Raw genomic sequence first — 18744 nt, 5'->3', positions numbered from 1 at the left:
CCTCACACTACCACCCCCTCCGGACCCCTCACCTTGCCCGACCTATACGCCCCTAATGAAGGATTCAACGCGAGACCTGCAATTATGAGATAAAAATCGGACCATGTGTGGTCACAGAACTTAAGCCTCTTATACCTTAACATTTCTTCTTGGCTTTACCTCAATTGTACAATGATCGAGTTCGCGGAGTACGATTAGGGTTGTGCACGCACTAATTTTGGGTTTCCGCGGGTTCCGTGCCGACTAATGACCAGATAATTGTACAGCAGGTGCGCGCGCGCCGACGCACGCCAGCCGCACACGCCAAGTGGATTAGATGGTAGAAGAAAGACTTTTTTTTAATTTTTATACTAACTATAAAATTTACTGATATAACTATTCTTTCCAGATATTTCTATAATTTTAAAAATGTAATAAGAAAGTATAGGCAGCAACATACAATACATGTAGTAACATACAAATGTCACGAAATATATGTACATATTGTTTACAAAATAACAGTTCGTTTGAGTATTGTCAAGTATCCAAACACGATACGAAAGACACGAAACAGCTGTCTGATGAAAGTTCAACGCATTTTTTGCCGCTTTTTGTCACTATATTTACGTTAAAACACAGTAAAGTGCATGTAACCCCTTAAGATCAAGTGTCACCACATTGACAACTGTTTTAGATAAAAAATGCATCGTTATCTCTGTTTCCTTTAATTATAAGATTTACTAATCGCCAATTATCAAATCTCTCATAATATTATCTTATGTGTCAAAATCATACAACGCCTCTTGTGACCGATTAATTTAATATTACATATTTATTTTTATATGTAAATTAATGATTTAATATATTCATTATATCTTGTCCAATTATATACTTATAATTTAATATTATTATATTTTAATTATAATACACTATATATGTATAATAATAAAATATCCGTGTCTCATTGAATTTTAAAGATTGTTATATAGCGCTTACTTCCTAAAAGCTATTGACTACATAGTCAATACTATGTACCACATTATACATGAAAGCAAGCTGTTATAGCAAAAAGGAACTTTTTCTGAGACCACCTGGTACGCACCCGCCAGTCAAATATAAAAAATTAAGGGAAAAAACGTCATAATATTTGAATATTTCACAAAAAACAATTAAGGCTGCCGCACGTCACCTGTCGCTGGCACGAGATACACATTTGCATAGAGACTATTTTCTAAGAGTCAGCATTAATCTTATGCACCGTAAACATTGTGTTCTTTATAATCAAAGACATCTTTCTATCCCGATAACAACTTGGTGTTGAAGAATTTTTTAAGTTATTGTGTGAAAAACAGCAAGAAGATATATTTAAATAAATTGATAACAACGGTGTTTTTTAAGAAATGGATCAATATAATCTCTTTTCATTATTCAAAATTTACCCTACGTTTAAATAATAATGTACGTTTAAATAATAAATACTACTATTATTCTTATTAAAACATATCATAATCTTGTTATAATATATGACCTTTGAACGCCATTATTTAACAAAAGAAAAATAATCCCATATAAGTCCCAAATATAAAATAGCAATAATATTGTTGAGGTTTTTTTAACATACAGCTCACAGTTACATTTACTGAAGTCCCTGACCCCTGAACTAGGCGTAGGCCTATGTCACAAAAGTTAGTACAAATATAGGTCTAGTGAGTCTCTATTTTTATTTATTATTTTTAAAATGACAGATATTATTAACAATGTTACATAACGAAACAAAAAATAAAATACTGTATCATCGGCGATGAATTTCGAATCGTCCACTCCAAGACGATGGGAAGGTGAGGATCGTAGTTTCCCAATGTTTTCATAGAACTTATTGATAAATAGCGCTTAATAAAATTAGTTATATAGTAATAGTAGTTGCAGTATATATAGTTATAAATAAAATTAATAATAATAATATGCAAACTTATGGTTGATTTATTAATATGACAAACGTAAAATGAATAAGTATTTATTTTATAACTATAACCGATCGGCCAAGACAGCAAATCTCAAAGACTTGCGATCTTCTAGAATATATATAACGTGTGAGAGATAGTGCACAAGGATGCATTAACACAGGTGCAGTCTCTTAATTCTCTAACTATGAAATTGGCCTCTCGAAAAAACAATATTATTGTATCTACTATTCCGGTACTCAAACCCGAGATCTCGAGATCTGCACCTTATAAGCTAGCCAGTCGACCAATGCGTCGATTAAGTATAATAATAACAGTATTTGTCGTAGTTCTTGTAGGGTATATGACGAGATACAATATTCATATATTATGCACGTGTTGTCACGGTCATTGTCTATTAAAAGCACAATCACGCCGGGTAATGTAAATACGAGCTCATCTATTGTAAGCGGGAACAATTCTGTGTTTTGGCTGCCTGTTGCTGACTAACTGCATCGTATTATAACGTGAACTTCATATATTTAACTTGTATATATCCTTGATTATATTATATAACATATCTGTAATATCGGTGACGCCATATGTGGAATACTAATTTTCGTGACATACGACACAAATGGATATAACGAAATAATACCTGTATATCGTTAAGCTGTGTACTAATTTACACACAGGACTCACTGTACCAGTCACTAGTCTTGAGTTTCTTGACTTGAGTAGATGACTTGAGTAGATTATTTCTTGATTAAAAAACTACCGCTCAAAATCTCTATTACTGTAGGTTAAAGTCTCCGTTTGGTTTATCTAAAACAGTTTGGGATATATATATATATATATACAAGTTGGCAGAATGTCACCCGACAAATGCATGTAATAAAATTAAAAAATATACCTTGCAGCAATTATTTTTACGTGAACAATTGTTATAATTTTGAACCATTTTTAATACGTAATATCTTAGTTCCATAAGTGAGTGGTGATTAAGCGGCGAGTGGTGATAGTCACCACTTACCATCAAATGTTCACTAACACGAACGCGAATTTAAACAAAAAAAGTCATACATTCTAGAGAAGAGAAAAGCCGAATATAAAGTTATTTCCATGGGCTCGGAGAATCCTTGATAAACATATGAATATTTATATTTTGATAATTATCCCAATTCATATCTATTGAATAAAGAAATACAATATATTTATTAAAAGTGCTCAGTCGTTTTCACGTTAAATTATTTCGCCGCCCCAGTCAACCAGCCGTAAGAGCCGACACAGCGCTGACACGTCTTTTCGCACTTCCCACACAATTTATGTTTTATCCTGCATCCTTTGAAGATCAATATTTAGCGAAATACTTACAATTATTTGGTCATCCATTTTGATAAGGTTATGAACAAAATAAATTGTTTTAAAACATTTTATTTCAAATTGTTCTCGTTCACAATATAATACCAATCATTATATTATCGTGAAAACAAACGTAGGTAGGTTTATGTAGTAATCATATTCTTGGTTCGAAGACAAAATTATGGCTTTAAATAAATAGTATCATATTAATAAAGTGTATGGATTTTTAACAGTTAAGAGTGGCGTGTAATCATCATAATAACGAAGCGTAATGCGTAGGAGCATGCATGGTGCAGTTGGTAGCGCCGCCGTGGGCTCTCGTGCCATCGCGCTCCAATTTCAAATGCAAATTTACTCAAAACAGAACATTGCCTATACTACCGTTTCGATCTACATTACATACCGTATCACAGAACATCGCAAACATTATATTCCTATGTTGAACAATGCAAAATTAATTTCTACGTTTGATAGCAATTTATTTTTTTGAAAAAGTTATCACTAAGCACTTAAAATTAATGTGGGTAACATTCAAAGTGATACTCTTTAAAATCGATCGCAAATCATGTTCCGTGATAGAGCCTTGTACACGGATTTGACCGATTGCATGTCAAGAGCAATGCACAACACATCCATAGCCCCCAGGTTATTGTTTATTAAACTTCCCTTATATCCGATCATTTATAGGAAATATAAATGATTATAATTTTTTTTACAAATTCATATTCTTCAGAATGATCAATTTAAACATTTCGATAACACGCCAAGCGTACCTTATTAAACACACTGAGCATTAAATCTTACTATTATTACAAGAAATGGTGATGCCCAATATTCGAGTTCTTAGAAAAGCAAATAATATTGAGAATTGACCAGTCATACGACAAACTACGTCGTATTTCTTATGAACATGATAGATTGAAGCTAGAGTGTACTGCCGGTCGTCGTAAGCGTAACCGAATTTCGGTTAATGCGGGCAGCAAGGCCGGTCAATCACATTAGCAATAGACGTGCGTAACGTGGTGTAACATATGACTCACTGACTGAATCACTTTCACATCTCAAGCCGCTATTCTATACTGTTTTTCTTCCAGCTCTATGAGTTGCAAAGTAGAGTTACGCAACATACGATCCGAATATTATATTCCTGAAAATGTAATGTTCAAATTATATCACATTAAATATCACAAACAAGATACTTAGGTTATTTATGAATTGTCGCCTGACCTTAGTCTATAAAATGACAAAATGAAAAAGTAAAAAATTATGAAACACAAGTTAAATTAAACAAAAATAGCAAAGGTAATATTTATCAAATTTAAACTGTAGAAACTTAGAATATGTAATAATGGTAATACTTTAATAAAATCGTTCTATTAAATAAATTACAAGGCGATTAAATTCAAATCCTTGTAATTGGCATCGGGATGTGTGTAGAGGCGATGTATCGATTTTAAGTCGATCAGGAAGGCTCAATTTGCCGGCGCTACTAAATCATTCGACAAAAGCACCGCCAGATATACGTCCGATCTAAATCGATTTGTCCAAATTATGACGGGAGCTAATTTACTTCAACCAGCCACCAACCTGATCCACGATTATTATTAACCGCCTTGTAAAAAAACAAGCTTTCGCTAATCGTGTAAAGATTAGCAGCATATTTTAGCTGTTACAACCTTAACTATATGTTTACGATTAAATACATTTAGAAATTCGTTTTATAATTTTCATTTTTCTATTAGTTTAAATCCGTTAGTCAAATAATCAAAAAACTCGAAGTCTACTAATGACTTTACAAAAATATTGGGACCATGGTAGAAAGGGGAATGACTGTCTGTTTGGAGTAGATTAACAAAAATTTTATATTAATACGACAGACTCGCGCCATATGTCGGGATCGTTAACTAATGCAGTACCTTGACGTCCCGTTACCTCCAGTAGTAAAACGGAACAGTTCTCGATTATGTTGTGCTTGAATTCGATATCGAAAACCATTATTGGTTAAGTTTTTTTAATGTTTCTTATTTTATTTAATAATACAGTTATCTACAATATAAATAAACACAAAAATCTTATAAAACTTACCTACATATTTTTTATAAATTTCATTCCTTCTCTTATTATTTTTTTATATTTTCTCAGTAATCTCCAATTTATCTAAGCTTTCTGGAATAAATCCCCTGTTAAGAGATTATTTATTCTTTGTCCAATATTTTTTGTGAGTTGGATGTTTTATGCTATTAATTACAAAAAAATGATAATATATCGTAACTAAACTAATTAAATAGTTATAAAAAGCGAAAGTCTTCACTTTGCCTCTAAATTTATGAGTTATTTTCCTTTCTTTTAAAATAGCTGAAATTGGTTAAAATTGTGTTCTGATGTCATTTCACAAGCAAGTTTTACGTCAACGCCGAACACAAGATGAATTAATTAAAAACATGGGCTGGTCCGAATAGAATCTCATAATCTTCGCTCATTGTGTACATGCATATTATATCAGTAATTATAAAATATCTTGAATTTTTGGATGGGAACAAATAAATTTTACTGTATCGTATAGATTTTTTAGAACCCAATACGAAAATTTATAACCTACATACGCCCCTAAAAGCATTCTCACCTACAGGCCTATAAGCACATTAGTAAAGGCACCTCTCCAAATGGCGATCATAATGACTTACGATTTGTGTCGACGCCATCTTGCGAATAAATATTGGGCAAATTAACCTCATGGTGCCCACCTGCCATTGTTGCTAATAACTAGGCAGTGTTGACCGATAAGCTCTTTGAGAATTGTGTTAACAAACCGTGAAATGTCATTACCAGGATCAAAAATTTGTGCCGATCCATCTGTTTCTTCATTTACATTAAACATGAGATTCTGTACATTAAATATATTTAGTAGACATAATAAGTTGTAAAATTAATTTCAGAAATATAATTACTATTTTTTTTATTATAAATTAGTTAATGGAATCACGACTAAAGTTTTTTTATAATCATTTACAATGTCAAAGAAATTAAAAATATATTTTAATTTTAATTATAAAGAAAGTAAAAAGTCATGAATTAGTTGTAAGTACAATTTCGCCTCTTTTTTTACTATCAGATTATATAAACGCACTCAAATGTTGATCAATTGGAGTTTCAACAGTATTTTAACACTATGGATTAATCTGAAACCTATTAATAATAATTAAATATTTTATAACAGTTAAACTTTTAAATATTAAATGAATGTAAAGATTAAATGAAGTTGACACTTATTAAATACGTTATTTTTTTGTATAATATTATGGAAGTTACAATAAAGATTTACGAATAAAATTTAACAGGCAATATAATAATAAAAGAAAAATACATTAAATTGCTAACGCAATATTCACTTAAATCATATTCTAAAATACAATAAATTCAAACAGGTCTGGTAAATTTCAATATGTTAGACACAAAACAGAATTGTATAAATAGAAATAGTGAACACAATGGTAAATTATACAAACAATAATTACCTATAAATAATAAAGTAAACGTTAAATAATTATCCGCATCGTGTAAGATGATATAAGGCGCAGACACTATGGAAAAAAGTATAGGTGATTAATTGTACCTTAGCATTAAACAGCCCTTACGTTAACTATTAGCAAAATGTGACCAAAACTGAACACAGAGACCAAATTATATTTTTACAAAAAATGTTTTACCACCGTACGCGTCGTGTTCAATTTGAAAACAAATGTTTTTCCTCTAACTTTGCCATTACTTGATTACCTGAGACAATACATTACTTATTGTACTTTCAGACCTTATTATCCATATTGCTTAACATCTGGAATGGATTACAAATATGAATGTAAAGGTGTATCCTTTCCAGATGTGCTTTTATTTGAAAACAAATTATTAGCACGAATACTTTAATAATACGATGCAATAATATTATTGTTAGTTATTATCCCAAAATATTCTTTGATCGCATTAAGTCACAGAACCTAAATATATCACAGTTTAGCAAATGCCCCCTTCACTAAGAACGTGGTGGCTGACTCCACCTGCATGAGTCTCACCTCACCTTCACCTCAAACTAAGAATGATTAAACATATGAAACCTCACAGACGCTTGCCTTAAAATAAAACCGCGACCATCCGTTATGATCCATAAGTTCTCTCTGCTGGGCCATCTCCTCTTATAACTTGATAACATAAGCAATGATAATATTATATAGAGTAAACAGTACTTAATATTTGGAAACGATACTAATATATTATAGTCAACAGTAAAGATTTTATCAAACGACCTTGACAAGCACTTACCAATTAATAATATGGAATATAGTATGTATATATATTTTTAATTTTGAGTTATATTTTAGCATATGGTATAGATTTCTCTATTTTATTTTATTATCTATATTTCTTTTGAGGCAATCGTGCATTGTTTACTAACGTTCTTTATTGTATGGTTTTCTGACTTTAAAAGTCCCAATAAACTAATTGTTACTTAGTTTCATGGAAATGTTTTTATATATTGTGGTAGAATATTTCGTATATATAATATATGTAACACTATTATTTCAGAAATGAATATATAAATAATGGTTTTAAATGGGTAGGTATATGTACATTTATAAATCGTCTACATCTACTGGTAACTCCTCTTAAGTAGAATCAATTCTGTAGATGGTCAGAACATTGTGTTCTAATATTTTTCTAAAATATGAAAACTTAATTATGGACATATAGAAAACATTGGAACAACTGATTGAGATCTTGAGGTGTTGTAACATCATATATTTACACCAACGTTACTGACAAATATCCTGTATATCAAACAGGTTACCAAACGCAAACGAACACTAAAATATGTAGATGTTGTACAAATGTTTCATAGTTAAAAAGATAATATAAGATAAATTATTATAGTATGAGATTAAGTAACGTGACTTACATATAGAAGTACCTAAAAATAATACCAGCCCGTTAACACACTCTCACACAGTCTCACAGTTGGGCATCATTCAATTTCAAAAAGCTTAAACTGAAATACATAAACGAATTCTACAATTTTAAAAAATAATTGTATAATATATAGTACCAGATGAAAAATTAAGTTTGAATTCACCTTGAAATATATTTTATAACAGTTATTATTGGATAATTGCCTACTTCGTCTATTACATATAAATTTAGAAATAATATTTTATTTACGATATAATCGACTAATACACAGAAAATTTTCAAACGTTCGAGCGTGAGTGACAAACAAACAAACATTCGATGATGCACAGAAGATGAATCGTGTCCGCCGCGTCATTTTGGTGGACTTTTAATTGGTACAAACTAGAACAGATATAAAGTATATCTGTCGAGTATTTAATTAGTAATTGAATCGGTAATTTACAAGGGCACTGCAAAAGGTGTAGATTTTTACAGCTCCATTATTTTGTAAAAAATGGGTTTAAAGCTGAATTAATAATTAACGTTAAGAAAAAATGCTTTTCGAAGCACTATCCGCCCTCGGAACCGGAACCACCCTCTCAAATGGCAACCACCACTCCTAAACATAAAAAAAGTCTATCGAGCCGAGCAGCGGACCGAACAATACTAATTAAACTGAGACGATCGCCTCGTCGGCGAAATCAGTCTGCGCGGTGCGTTCGTATGGGGAGGTTGTGTTTCTCATACTCCCAACTACTACTACTTACGATCGCGTCTTCAACGTCGAGCGTCTTACCAAATTAAAAATATAATAAACAAATAATTAACTACCTCATAAATAGTGACATTAAAAGTGTTGTGTAGAACATATAATAACGTTAAAAAATTGTTTTTGGTGACGAAAAAATTTCATTGAAACATACGTGATGGGTAAGTTTGAAAAATACTTATTTTTGACAGATGACAATTTTTATATGAAATAAACATCTGTAATTGTTGTTATATTATGTCATTTAACCCCTATATTAAGTAAAACTACACATTATATGGATTTATATAGTAAACATAAATTTGTTTCTAATCACGGATGATGTATAACAATGAACTGAACTGACTTATATATAGTTTTAATTATTTCAATTTCGTGTAAGTACATTTCAATTCAGTTAGAAAAACCTTTTCCACTATTCTATTATTATTAAAAAGCTTTGAATCCATGCTGTTCTTAAAATAGTAAAAAAATATCGATTATCCGTGTACGATTCTAACCATAAATCGTTTGTTATCGTTTTACTAAAATCCATTGCCAAATATCCATATAGTTAAAAAAATGTTCTCCGTATGTTTAGTCATTTAAAATGTATTGAATTTTTTTTTACCATATTTTTAAATTACAAAATATAATATTCTATTTTTAGAATATATTGTTGAAAATATGTATTATTTGAATAAATAAAATTAAAATATATATCAATGACAGTTGCTAATTGTACTGTACCATTTTTAATTTTGTGTATTAATCGACTTGGAAGAATATTTCGAATTTTTAATCGACTATTATGCAATACTTATTTTTGCCAAAAATGTCGAGCGTATAAATTAACTTGGTAAATTTTAGTTTAGTTTATGCTCTAATTATTAACGATTTTTATTTAACAAGATGACACATTTATATTAAGATCATATGAATACAGTAACTATTAATTTAGGAAACACCATTTCAACTTTTATAATTTTACCAACACGTCGAATTATTTGAGTCACAATTCAAAATAATACATACCTGCTTGCATGTTCCATATTGTATGTGTGCAACAAATTAAGTAAGACTACTCAATATATACGCTGTTTTCTACTTTGAACTACATGCAAGGTCTAAAGTAAAATTAGCAACACGAAATCAATATCGAGTAACCGAAGTTGCACATTAACTTCCATAGGTATTTATGCAGATATACTATGTTTACTAGCTATTTTTACCGATATTATATTGAATATGATCCTACTTATGAAATTTAAATATTTTAAATTCTAATTGATATCTCTTACACTTTTTTTTTCAAAACGATGACGCAATATTGGTATACTCCGGAACTAGCTTATACATGTCGCAACACGTTTGCCGTTATATAGAGGACAAATCGCCAATGAATTAAAAAAAAACAATATATGTTACCATTTACTATCAAACTGACATAGTAAAATATGCTATTTAAAATTTAGAGCTCTGTGATGAAAAGCATTGCCTTCTTGCTTGCAAAATGTATAAGGTACTTTCACGGTATCGTAATAATGCAAAGAGACTTGAAGAGATTAAAACATAATAGTGCGGAGGTGGACGCGTGGGAACGCTCCCAGCGTTCACGTGCCCAACACATCAGTTCACCACACTAAATCTACCATTATAATGCTAGATTTAGATAAACTTCTCGTTAAAATTTACAGTTAAAGAAGTCATTAACTTCATAACTGCGGCGCTCGCAAACAATACATTACAATATTTTAAAAACTCGAAATTTGGAATTAATGATTTCCTAAAATGCCAATGATTGTGGCGATTGATCAAAACTCGTTAATTGCTGTCAAGTCAAAATTATTTATATTATACTCTGTGTATCCTAAAACTAAATACTTAGTATAGGTATTATATATTATTATTATATATTATACCTACTATCAGTATTTTTATTTACTTCTACTAAATTAGTAGAGCACTATAGCAGCTACTAACATAAATAACTCTCTTTTTTTAATTTCTATGAATACTTTTTTTAAAAGGACCGAACGAAAAAAGATCGATATTAATTCATATGCCGCATTAATCGATACTTAATACTAATATAATACATAAGGATAAATTTACCCGTTTAAGCCATTCTATAGCCTAACCTATAGTTCAAATACATACACAAATATACTCTTTACTTAAAATAATAAATGCTTCTCAATTAAAATAAGAATTGAAAGGCATTAGTACCTCACCATTGCACGTTTGATATTTGTGAGTCGAAATGATGAATAATAATGTAAGTTATTGAAATGGGTAGTTCGTCGCGTAGGCTCGAGCGCTCGTTTGACGAGACGGCAATAGTGCCTAGTTAGTGGTTCCGGATACGAATCGGACGTGTCGGATGTCGGCGTGAGTCACGTGGCGCCCACGCTGGATTCAGTGCGCCCACTGGCGCCCACTGGCGCCCAGCCCGCGCAAATCCTGAGGTGTATCGATTTATTGTTCTATGATTAAATTGATTTATTTTAGTTTAATTGGATATTTTCGATTCAATGTAAACTTTTCATTACATTACGTTAGAAAATGAATACCGAATAAAGATTTTCCTTTTCAAATTCTTTATCTATCGATATAATCCCATTAAGGGTTTGTGCCATTCAGTTCCGGTAATTAAAAAAAATAGTAAATGTTAAAAAAAAATTACATAGTCAAATTCTTCGTGTCTGTTCTTTAAATTAAATATAGGTACGTACATACTCCCTGTTGCCGCGACAGATATAGCCGGCGTCTGCGGCGCGTCTAGGCTATTTAGGTTTTGGCATTGGGCATTTGCAGTGTCGTGGGAAACTGAGTTGAACGACTGCGGAGACAATGCGGTGGCCTGCGATGGATTGCGGGCCGACTCGCGGCTCGAGACCAGTCGTTCACCGGCGCACCGACCGCGCCGCCCACCTGCGACCTGCTCTTTACCACTGCCCCATAACTATGCGAACTTGGTCATAAACGAATTATGGCACTTAAGTGTAACTGGCTAGTTTATTTTCATATTACATAGGTACTTGTTACTACTACTACTGGCACTTACATCCTTTTAGATTTGTTAATAGTTGTGCATAAAACAGTTACGCAACATACGACACGTTATTTAATTAACTTTTTAGTGCATTACTTCCCACAGTTAAAATAATATATATATAGGAGACCGAAAACGACGACATTTAAATAATTTTACAGATTTACATATAATTTAAAGTATATTTGAAGAAATGAAAAATAATAAACAACTAAAAACAATTAGTCTTATTCTAAAAGTAGTTTTTGATGAAATCGCAGATAACAGTCTCCCATGCTAGTCTAGTCTTAAAAACAGCTAAAAAATAAGAACTAATATGTTTATCGATGTCGATGCTGTCTCCGAGGGTGGCGGTCGATAACTCGATAGGCCTGGACGCGTGCCAGCTAGCCGCCGCCGTCGCCGGCCCGCGAACTGCGCCTCGACGCGACATTAATCCACCCTCATAAAGCTAAAGTGTCTCACATATTATTTGTCATACCGAAATAAAAACGTGTTCAAAGAAAGCATTTGAAATATATTAAATCCATAACATAAAGACATATTTATTTTTATATTTTCCAAAGAAAATGTTTTGTAGAGTTACGTGAGTGTACGTAATAAATAACCATTGATTTTATTTTTAATTACGAATAAATTACATCATCCGAGAATAAAAATAAGAAAATAATAAAAAAGAACAGTTATGTCTCATAATATTCATAATAAATTTTATAAGCACTTGCGTAGACATTTAAACAAATAAATAATAAATAATAGTTTGTAAAATAAAAATTAATGGCAATATTTTTATAATAAAAGTATTAGTTTAAGCTGCCAAATATGTGAAGCAAGTAATATAACTTTTTAATTTATTATCAAGTAGAAAATGAGTTGAATAATAGACATTAACAAAAAACAAATTAAATTTATTAATAACGAATTTAATTCCCAGTCTATACATTTATTTTTATTACTTCGTTTGACAATTACCTACTAAACTCTAAAAAAAACTTTCACTTGTTTAATAAATATTCTTAGGAAGATGATTTATAATTGTTTTAAAATACACAATAGAGGTGACTATTTATTTATTTAATACAATAATATCTTCGCTATATCGCTTATAATCGATTACAACGCGGAGCCGCTATTGAAATTTAATGTTATAGTTGTTTTCAAACAATATACTTATCGAGCAGATCAGACGATTACACAAACCGTTAAATTAATAAAAGCGTCAAATAGATTTCCGCTATTAAAATCTCAACTTTAAAATAAATAAATAAAATTTACGTTAGTGAAACTAGTTTTTTGAACGTAAAAAAAATATAACTTAAGATTTTTCTTAGAACTTTAAAATAAATACTTTTAGTTATCCATATTATTGTGGGTCATAGGTAAATCGTCGCTTTCGCTGAGGTACCGTTTGTATTGATCTAGTTTTTCCTTTTTCTTTTTGACATTACATACTTAATTCAAAAGTGGACAAGTTTGTCTAATAATCCAATATATTAAGGAAATAGTTTATATTTATTATTCACTTTAGGGCTACATTATAAAGTTCGGTTTGAGCGAACTATAAAATAGTGTCCAATCGATGAGAAAAATTGGGATGAATTTATTATTCATCTGTGACTTTATTGCCCTTAAATGAGCAGTGATTGCCGTTGACTAAATATTCTAACAATGATCGTAGTCATAAGGATTCATATATTATGTTCAGATTTTTTATAAGAAGTTGATGTAAAATTTTTTAACTTAGGTGTTTTTAAAAAGTTAGTTCAATTAAATTTATTTTTAATAATTATATAGCTACACTGTACTAATTATTATTTTCTTCTATGCAATATATTAAAATGATAATTTTATGAATCATAATAAATTACATAACCAGTTTGAGGGCAGTACCTACTTGTTTATTCATGTGACGTAAAAAAATATTTATTTATTTACCTCTTATAATCTCGTATGTACACAGGAATAGTTATGAATTACTCATTCGGTACTTGCTTACGTTGATCTACGTTTATTAAGGATAATAATTGTAAAGAGTGGTGATTGATATTTTGAAAAGTCGAATGTTTTATTTAATATAATTATATGTTATTTTATTAAGACTAAGGAGAATAAATGAATATATTTTTCAGATGAGCGGCAAGCGCACACGTAGCTATAGATGCGCAGTACACCAGAGAGACCGTGAGGTCAGCTCTGAAAACGACTTCCATCTTATATTAGAAGATCCTACACTTTTTGCAAGGTAAAAAATAATAAAATCTCCAACTAAATGTACCTAAGTGTACCTTAATTATACGCTTTTTACACTTTTACATTTTGGCAACTATATAGATTTTATTAAATGTGTTTTTTAAAGGGCTCATATTTAGTCTACGGCGATATTTTTAGTAAAATGACACCAAAAAGTTCTGCTACATTCAATCTGGTACGCCGTGACTCTTAACACACTGACGTCAATTTAATTCCCATTACAATGTTTTTATATTAAATTTCCAGTGCAATGTGACCAAACAAACTGCAATAATAAATAATTTAAGTTACAAAATTCTTAGTGTTTTCTGTTTCATTTCAAATAAACTCATGTTTTTGATTGACGTTCCTATATTTTTTCATGTTTATTTGTCATGTCACCCTGACATGTAGTGTGTTTTCTTGTAATAAAACGGTTTATAAATTGCTACACCGTCGTTAGACCCCATAAATAACGTTAATGTAAGAACTTTATGTCATTTTGCAAGTAATTTAATATTTGTTGGATGTGTTGTCAATATCGGTTTTCGTTTTACATTAAATCTTAAATAGCCATGTTAAAACGTTTGGAATAGTTTTACACAAAGTATAGATTAATATGTTTACGTATATTTCAGAATGGTGCACCTTGTGGCTATGGAGGTACTCCCGGAGGAGCGGGACCGCAAATACTACCAAGAGCGGTACACATGCTGTCCACCCCCCTTCTTCATAATCTGCGTGACGTTGCTAGAGGTAAATAACAGACATTGTAATCTCATAGTTCTTAATTGCAGTCGTTAAACGATCAGAAAAATCGGTGGTCATACGTTTCAATTAAACACAGTTGCTATGAATATGAATTATTTGCCGTTAGTGGAACTAGAAAATAGGTGCATCACTTTCTACGCGCCGAACACCGCTGTTCGATCCCCGCTCCAGTTACCTCGGTTAATTAAAAAGTGTAATTGCGGATTTAACATCCGTGCAAACAAGCGGTTTACGTGAATCATAACAGTTGGCCGAACTGTTCACGCCGTGTGCGGACTACGGACACTCGTCACACATTGATTCATTCCAAACGCACGATTTCTGCAAGGTGCACTCCGCTGATGATAAGACACATAGGCCGCGCTAACGGGTTTTCCTTTATGAATAACACTTATTCGGCCATATCCATAAATAGCGTAATTTGGATATTTTTTTAATTTCTTATTTGGCTCCCATATAACATTTCTATCACTAATATTTCTTTATAAGAACTGTATTTTTCTAGTTTATTTTTAAATGTTAGACGCATAAATATTTCAGATGACGTTTATTAATATTTCATTATATATACATATTGTATTAAGTGCAGGTTTTTACTCGTAGATAATACGAAACAAATTTTCCATCAATCTATGTAATGTTAAAGTATAGATATATTCTGCCAATACTACCCAGTGGATATAATAGGTTGCAGGTTCCAATCCGAACAAACGCCTCTTATGTTTTTCAAGTGTTCAATTCTATAATAAAACTTATCATACTTTCCGATCAAGGAAAACGTCGTAAGACCGTCATTTTTTTTTCGTTACAATATAAGATTGGCGTCTAAATATACCATACAGTACAATACAATTCACAAGGTGGTAGTATATTGTATTAATCGGTCATGAACTCGCCAGCTAGGAGTGTTCGCGTGGTACGCGTGGGGCGCGGGCGGCGTGGCGGCGGCGGCGGGCCCCGTGCCTGTGGACTCGCCGCTCGTGTTCCGCCCCGATCGCCGCCGCGAGCTGTGGCGCTTCCTCACCTATAGCGTGGTGCACGCTGGCTGGCTGCATCTCGCGTTTAATCTTCTTGTACAATTAGCAGTGAGTTGATTTTATTTATAAGATTTGAATATAAACAGCGGCAACTACAACTATAGATCAGTGATTTCTCATGAAAATAAATAACTTGTACATCACTTTTTTTTACAAAATAGTTCCATTCCAAGTCGAATCCTTCATTCTTAGTTTTAGATGTATCTCGATAAACATAAAAATACATAAATAGAAGTTAACATTATTGCGCGTGTCGTCACAGGTGGGCCTACCGCTGGAGATGGTGCACGGCGCGCTGCGCTGCGGGGCGGTATACCTGGCGGGAGTGTTGGGCGGGTCGCTGGCGGCGTCGGTGCTGGACCCCGACGTGTGCCTGGCGGGCGCGTCGGGCGGCGTGTACGCGCTGCTGGCGGCGCACCTCGCCAACGCGCTGCTCAACTTCCACGCCATGCGCTACGGCGCGGTGAGACTCGTCGCCGCCCTCGCCGTCGCGTCGTGTGACGTCGGCTTCGCGGTACACGCCCGATACACTAAGGTGAGTTTAGGTTATGCTTCAGACGATACGTCGGACCGAAGATCCTCGATGGTCCCGTTTCATTTTCATTAATTAATAATATATAAAAACGTAGTTATGCCTCCACATGACACAGATGGTTCCTAAATTGATTCCGCCTAAAATAAGTGGTTTTATTTGAAGCAGGAGGCGCCGCCGGTGTCGTACGCGGCACACGTGGCGGGCGCTCTGGCCGGGCTCACCATCGGGCTGCTGGTGCTGAAGCACGCGCAGCAGCGGCTGTGGGAGCGCCTGCTGTGGTGGGCGGCGCTGGGCGCGTACGCGGCGTGCACGCTGTTCGCGGTGCTGTACAACGTGTTCAGCGCGCCCGTGGACGAGCTGCACTACATGCCGCCCGACCCGCCGCCCGACGCCGGCTTCTGACTGCTCGGGCCCGCCCGCCACCGGTAGGCTTCGACGCGCTCGCTCCGCCCGCTGGCAGTGCTGTACGAGATGTACTCCGACCTCTTATCCGGGCTGGCTCACAAACCGCGCTATATGAATAGCGAGCTCCGAGTATTCGTAGAGCGCTCTGTTACTCCTAGTCGAAGCCTAACATTACAGTCACGTCAGTGTGACCGACTCACAACACGCCTAGTCAATTTACCTTAGTGTGATACGCGATAAGTAGCATTATTTGAGGAGGCCCGAGAGCTCGATGTCGAGTACCGACGTATGCCCGTTTTAGTAAAGATTTATGAATCTTTGTTACTTTTATCGTACACTCTCTGCGTTTTCGAGAGATAGTTTGTACCGTTTCAATGTTTTGCACTGTTATTTCCTAACGAGGCCTCCTCGCTATACTTAATTGTTAAGTAGTCTTAATTGTATTGGATAGGTGAACTATTTTTGTACCTACTATCTGCGTCCGTAGTATATAGGTTGAAGGCGTTACCGCAACACAGTATAATATGTTCCGTGTGGACTGACAACTCGACCAAATGCCGTGTCTATTTAATTATAGGTGTTTTATACATACATAGGTGAATATTGATTTATATAATAATACCGTTGAACTAGGCATTTTGTTGAGCGTCAGCGTTGTTATGCCCAGCACACCAAAGATTAGAATAAAACGCGTCCATGCTTCGAATATGAAAATTTCTTACGTTCTGTAGAATTAAATCAAAACTGTTTATATCAACGAAATTTGCTTCAATTAATTGCTCATTGAAAGAGAAATGCTTTATGAATGTTGAATATGCATATGTTGTCTGATTGCTCAATTGCTATGATTATATTAATCGGAAATAATGATGCTCAAAAGTGAGTTTTTGTTTTACGTGATCATTTGTTATGTTCGCTGCAATGTCTGTACTTCCCAAGTGAATTCGTCCATGTGCAAGTATTCTCTGTACCATCACGGTATATCGCTTCAATGTTTTAATGAATATGTTACTACTCATTAGTAAATAAATAATTTATATAATGTGCCTGATTCCTATTAATGTAAAATTAATTGTATAATTTTAATATGAATCAAATAATGTCACGAACCGACTGATTTTTTTGTATAAATTATTACAGAGTGTTTTCATTTAATTTATTTTAAATTTATTTTAAGTGTGAATCGAGATAATTATAATTATGTGATTATATGAAGAAAATAAGATTGAATATGATTAAAAGTGATTGATAACGAAACATTTTTTATTTTATTAATAAAACATAATAATTATACTATTTAACATCTGCACAGATTAAAGTTGCGATTATTTTTTACGTTGTCAGTGAAACAAGATATTTTTCTTAGAATACTTTTAATAAGAATATAGCAACGAAAAATTATATATTTCTATTTTTATATTTAACTAGCGTAATACTGTATTTTTTCATTTGTACTATTTTTTAATTATTTTTAAATCTTATATAAAAGCGAGAGTTTTTATTGTGGATGTTGATATTTTAAGCTCAAGTGTATCCCAACCCTTACATTAATATTACATTTAAAACGAAGCCAAGATACAATTAAATTTCATACTTAAAACAATTTATACACTCAAATAGAATTTTCTTATTTAACCCAATACTGAATAATAAAAAAATTTTTGGAGATATACAAATATCAAGCCTAAACCAATGAGGCGTATAAACGAAATACATACATAACACAATTTATTGCCATTACGGAA

The 18744-nt window shown here is 32.8% G+C and overlaps 1 protein-coding gene across 4 annotated transcripts in view; it reads left to right on the top strand.

Moving 5' to 3' along the window:
- LOC113394933 (rhomboid-related protein 3) overlaps positions 1 to 18256 on the top strand; it is an 82124-nt gene extending 63868 nt beyond the window's left edge. For 2 of the 4 annotated variants that reach the window (XM_064215881.1, XM_064215882.1), the window contains 5 exons: positions 14152 to 14264; positions 14890 to 15007; positions 15922 to 16107; positions 16322 to 16594; positions 16757 to 18256. In XM_064215881.1, the coding sequence (XP_064071951.1) occupies positions 14152 to 14264; positions 14890 to 15007; positions 15922 to 16107; positions 16322 to 16594; positions 16757 to 16996 (930 nt within the window). In that variant the 3' untranslated portion in view covers positions 16997 to 18256. Of the gene's footprint in view, positions 1 to 8906; positions 9150 to 14151; positions 14265 to 14889; positions 15008 to 15921; positions 16108 to 16321; positions 16595 to 16756 lie in introns of those variants that run through there. The other 2 variants (XM_026632406.2, XM_064215883.1) reach the window with 2 other exon arrangements.
- The last annotated feature ends 488 nt before the right edge of the window (positions 18257 to 18744 follow it).

The sequence above is a fragment of the Vanessa tameamea genome, chromosome 9 (assembly GCF_037043105.1).
Source record: "Vanessa tameamea isolate UH-Manoa-2023 chromosome 9, ilVanTame1 primary haplotype, whole genome shotgun sequence".
In the NCBI taxonomy this organism is placed as follows: domain Eukaryota; kingdom Metazoa; phylum Arthropoda; class Insecta; order Lepidoptera; family Nymphalidae; genus Vanessa; species Vanessa tameamea.
This window is presented reverse-complemented; position numbering and strand designations above follow the sequence as displayed.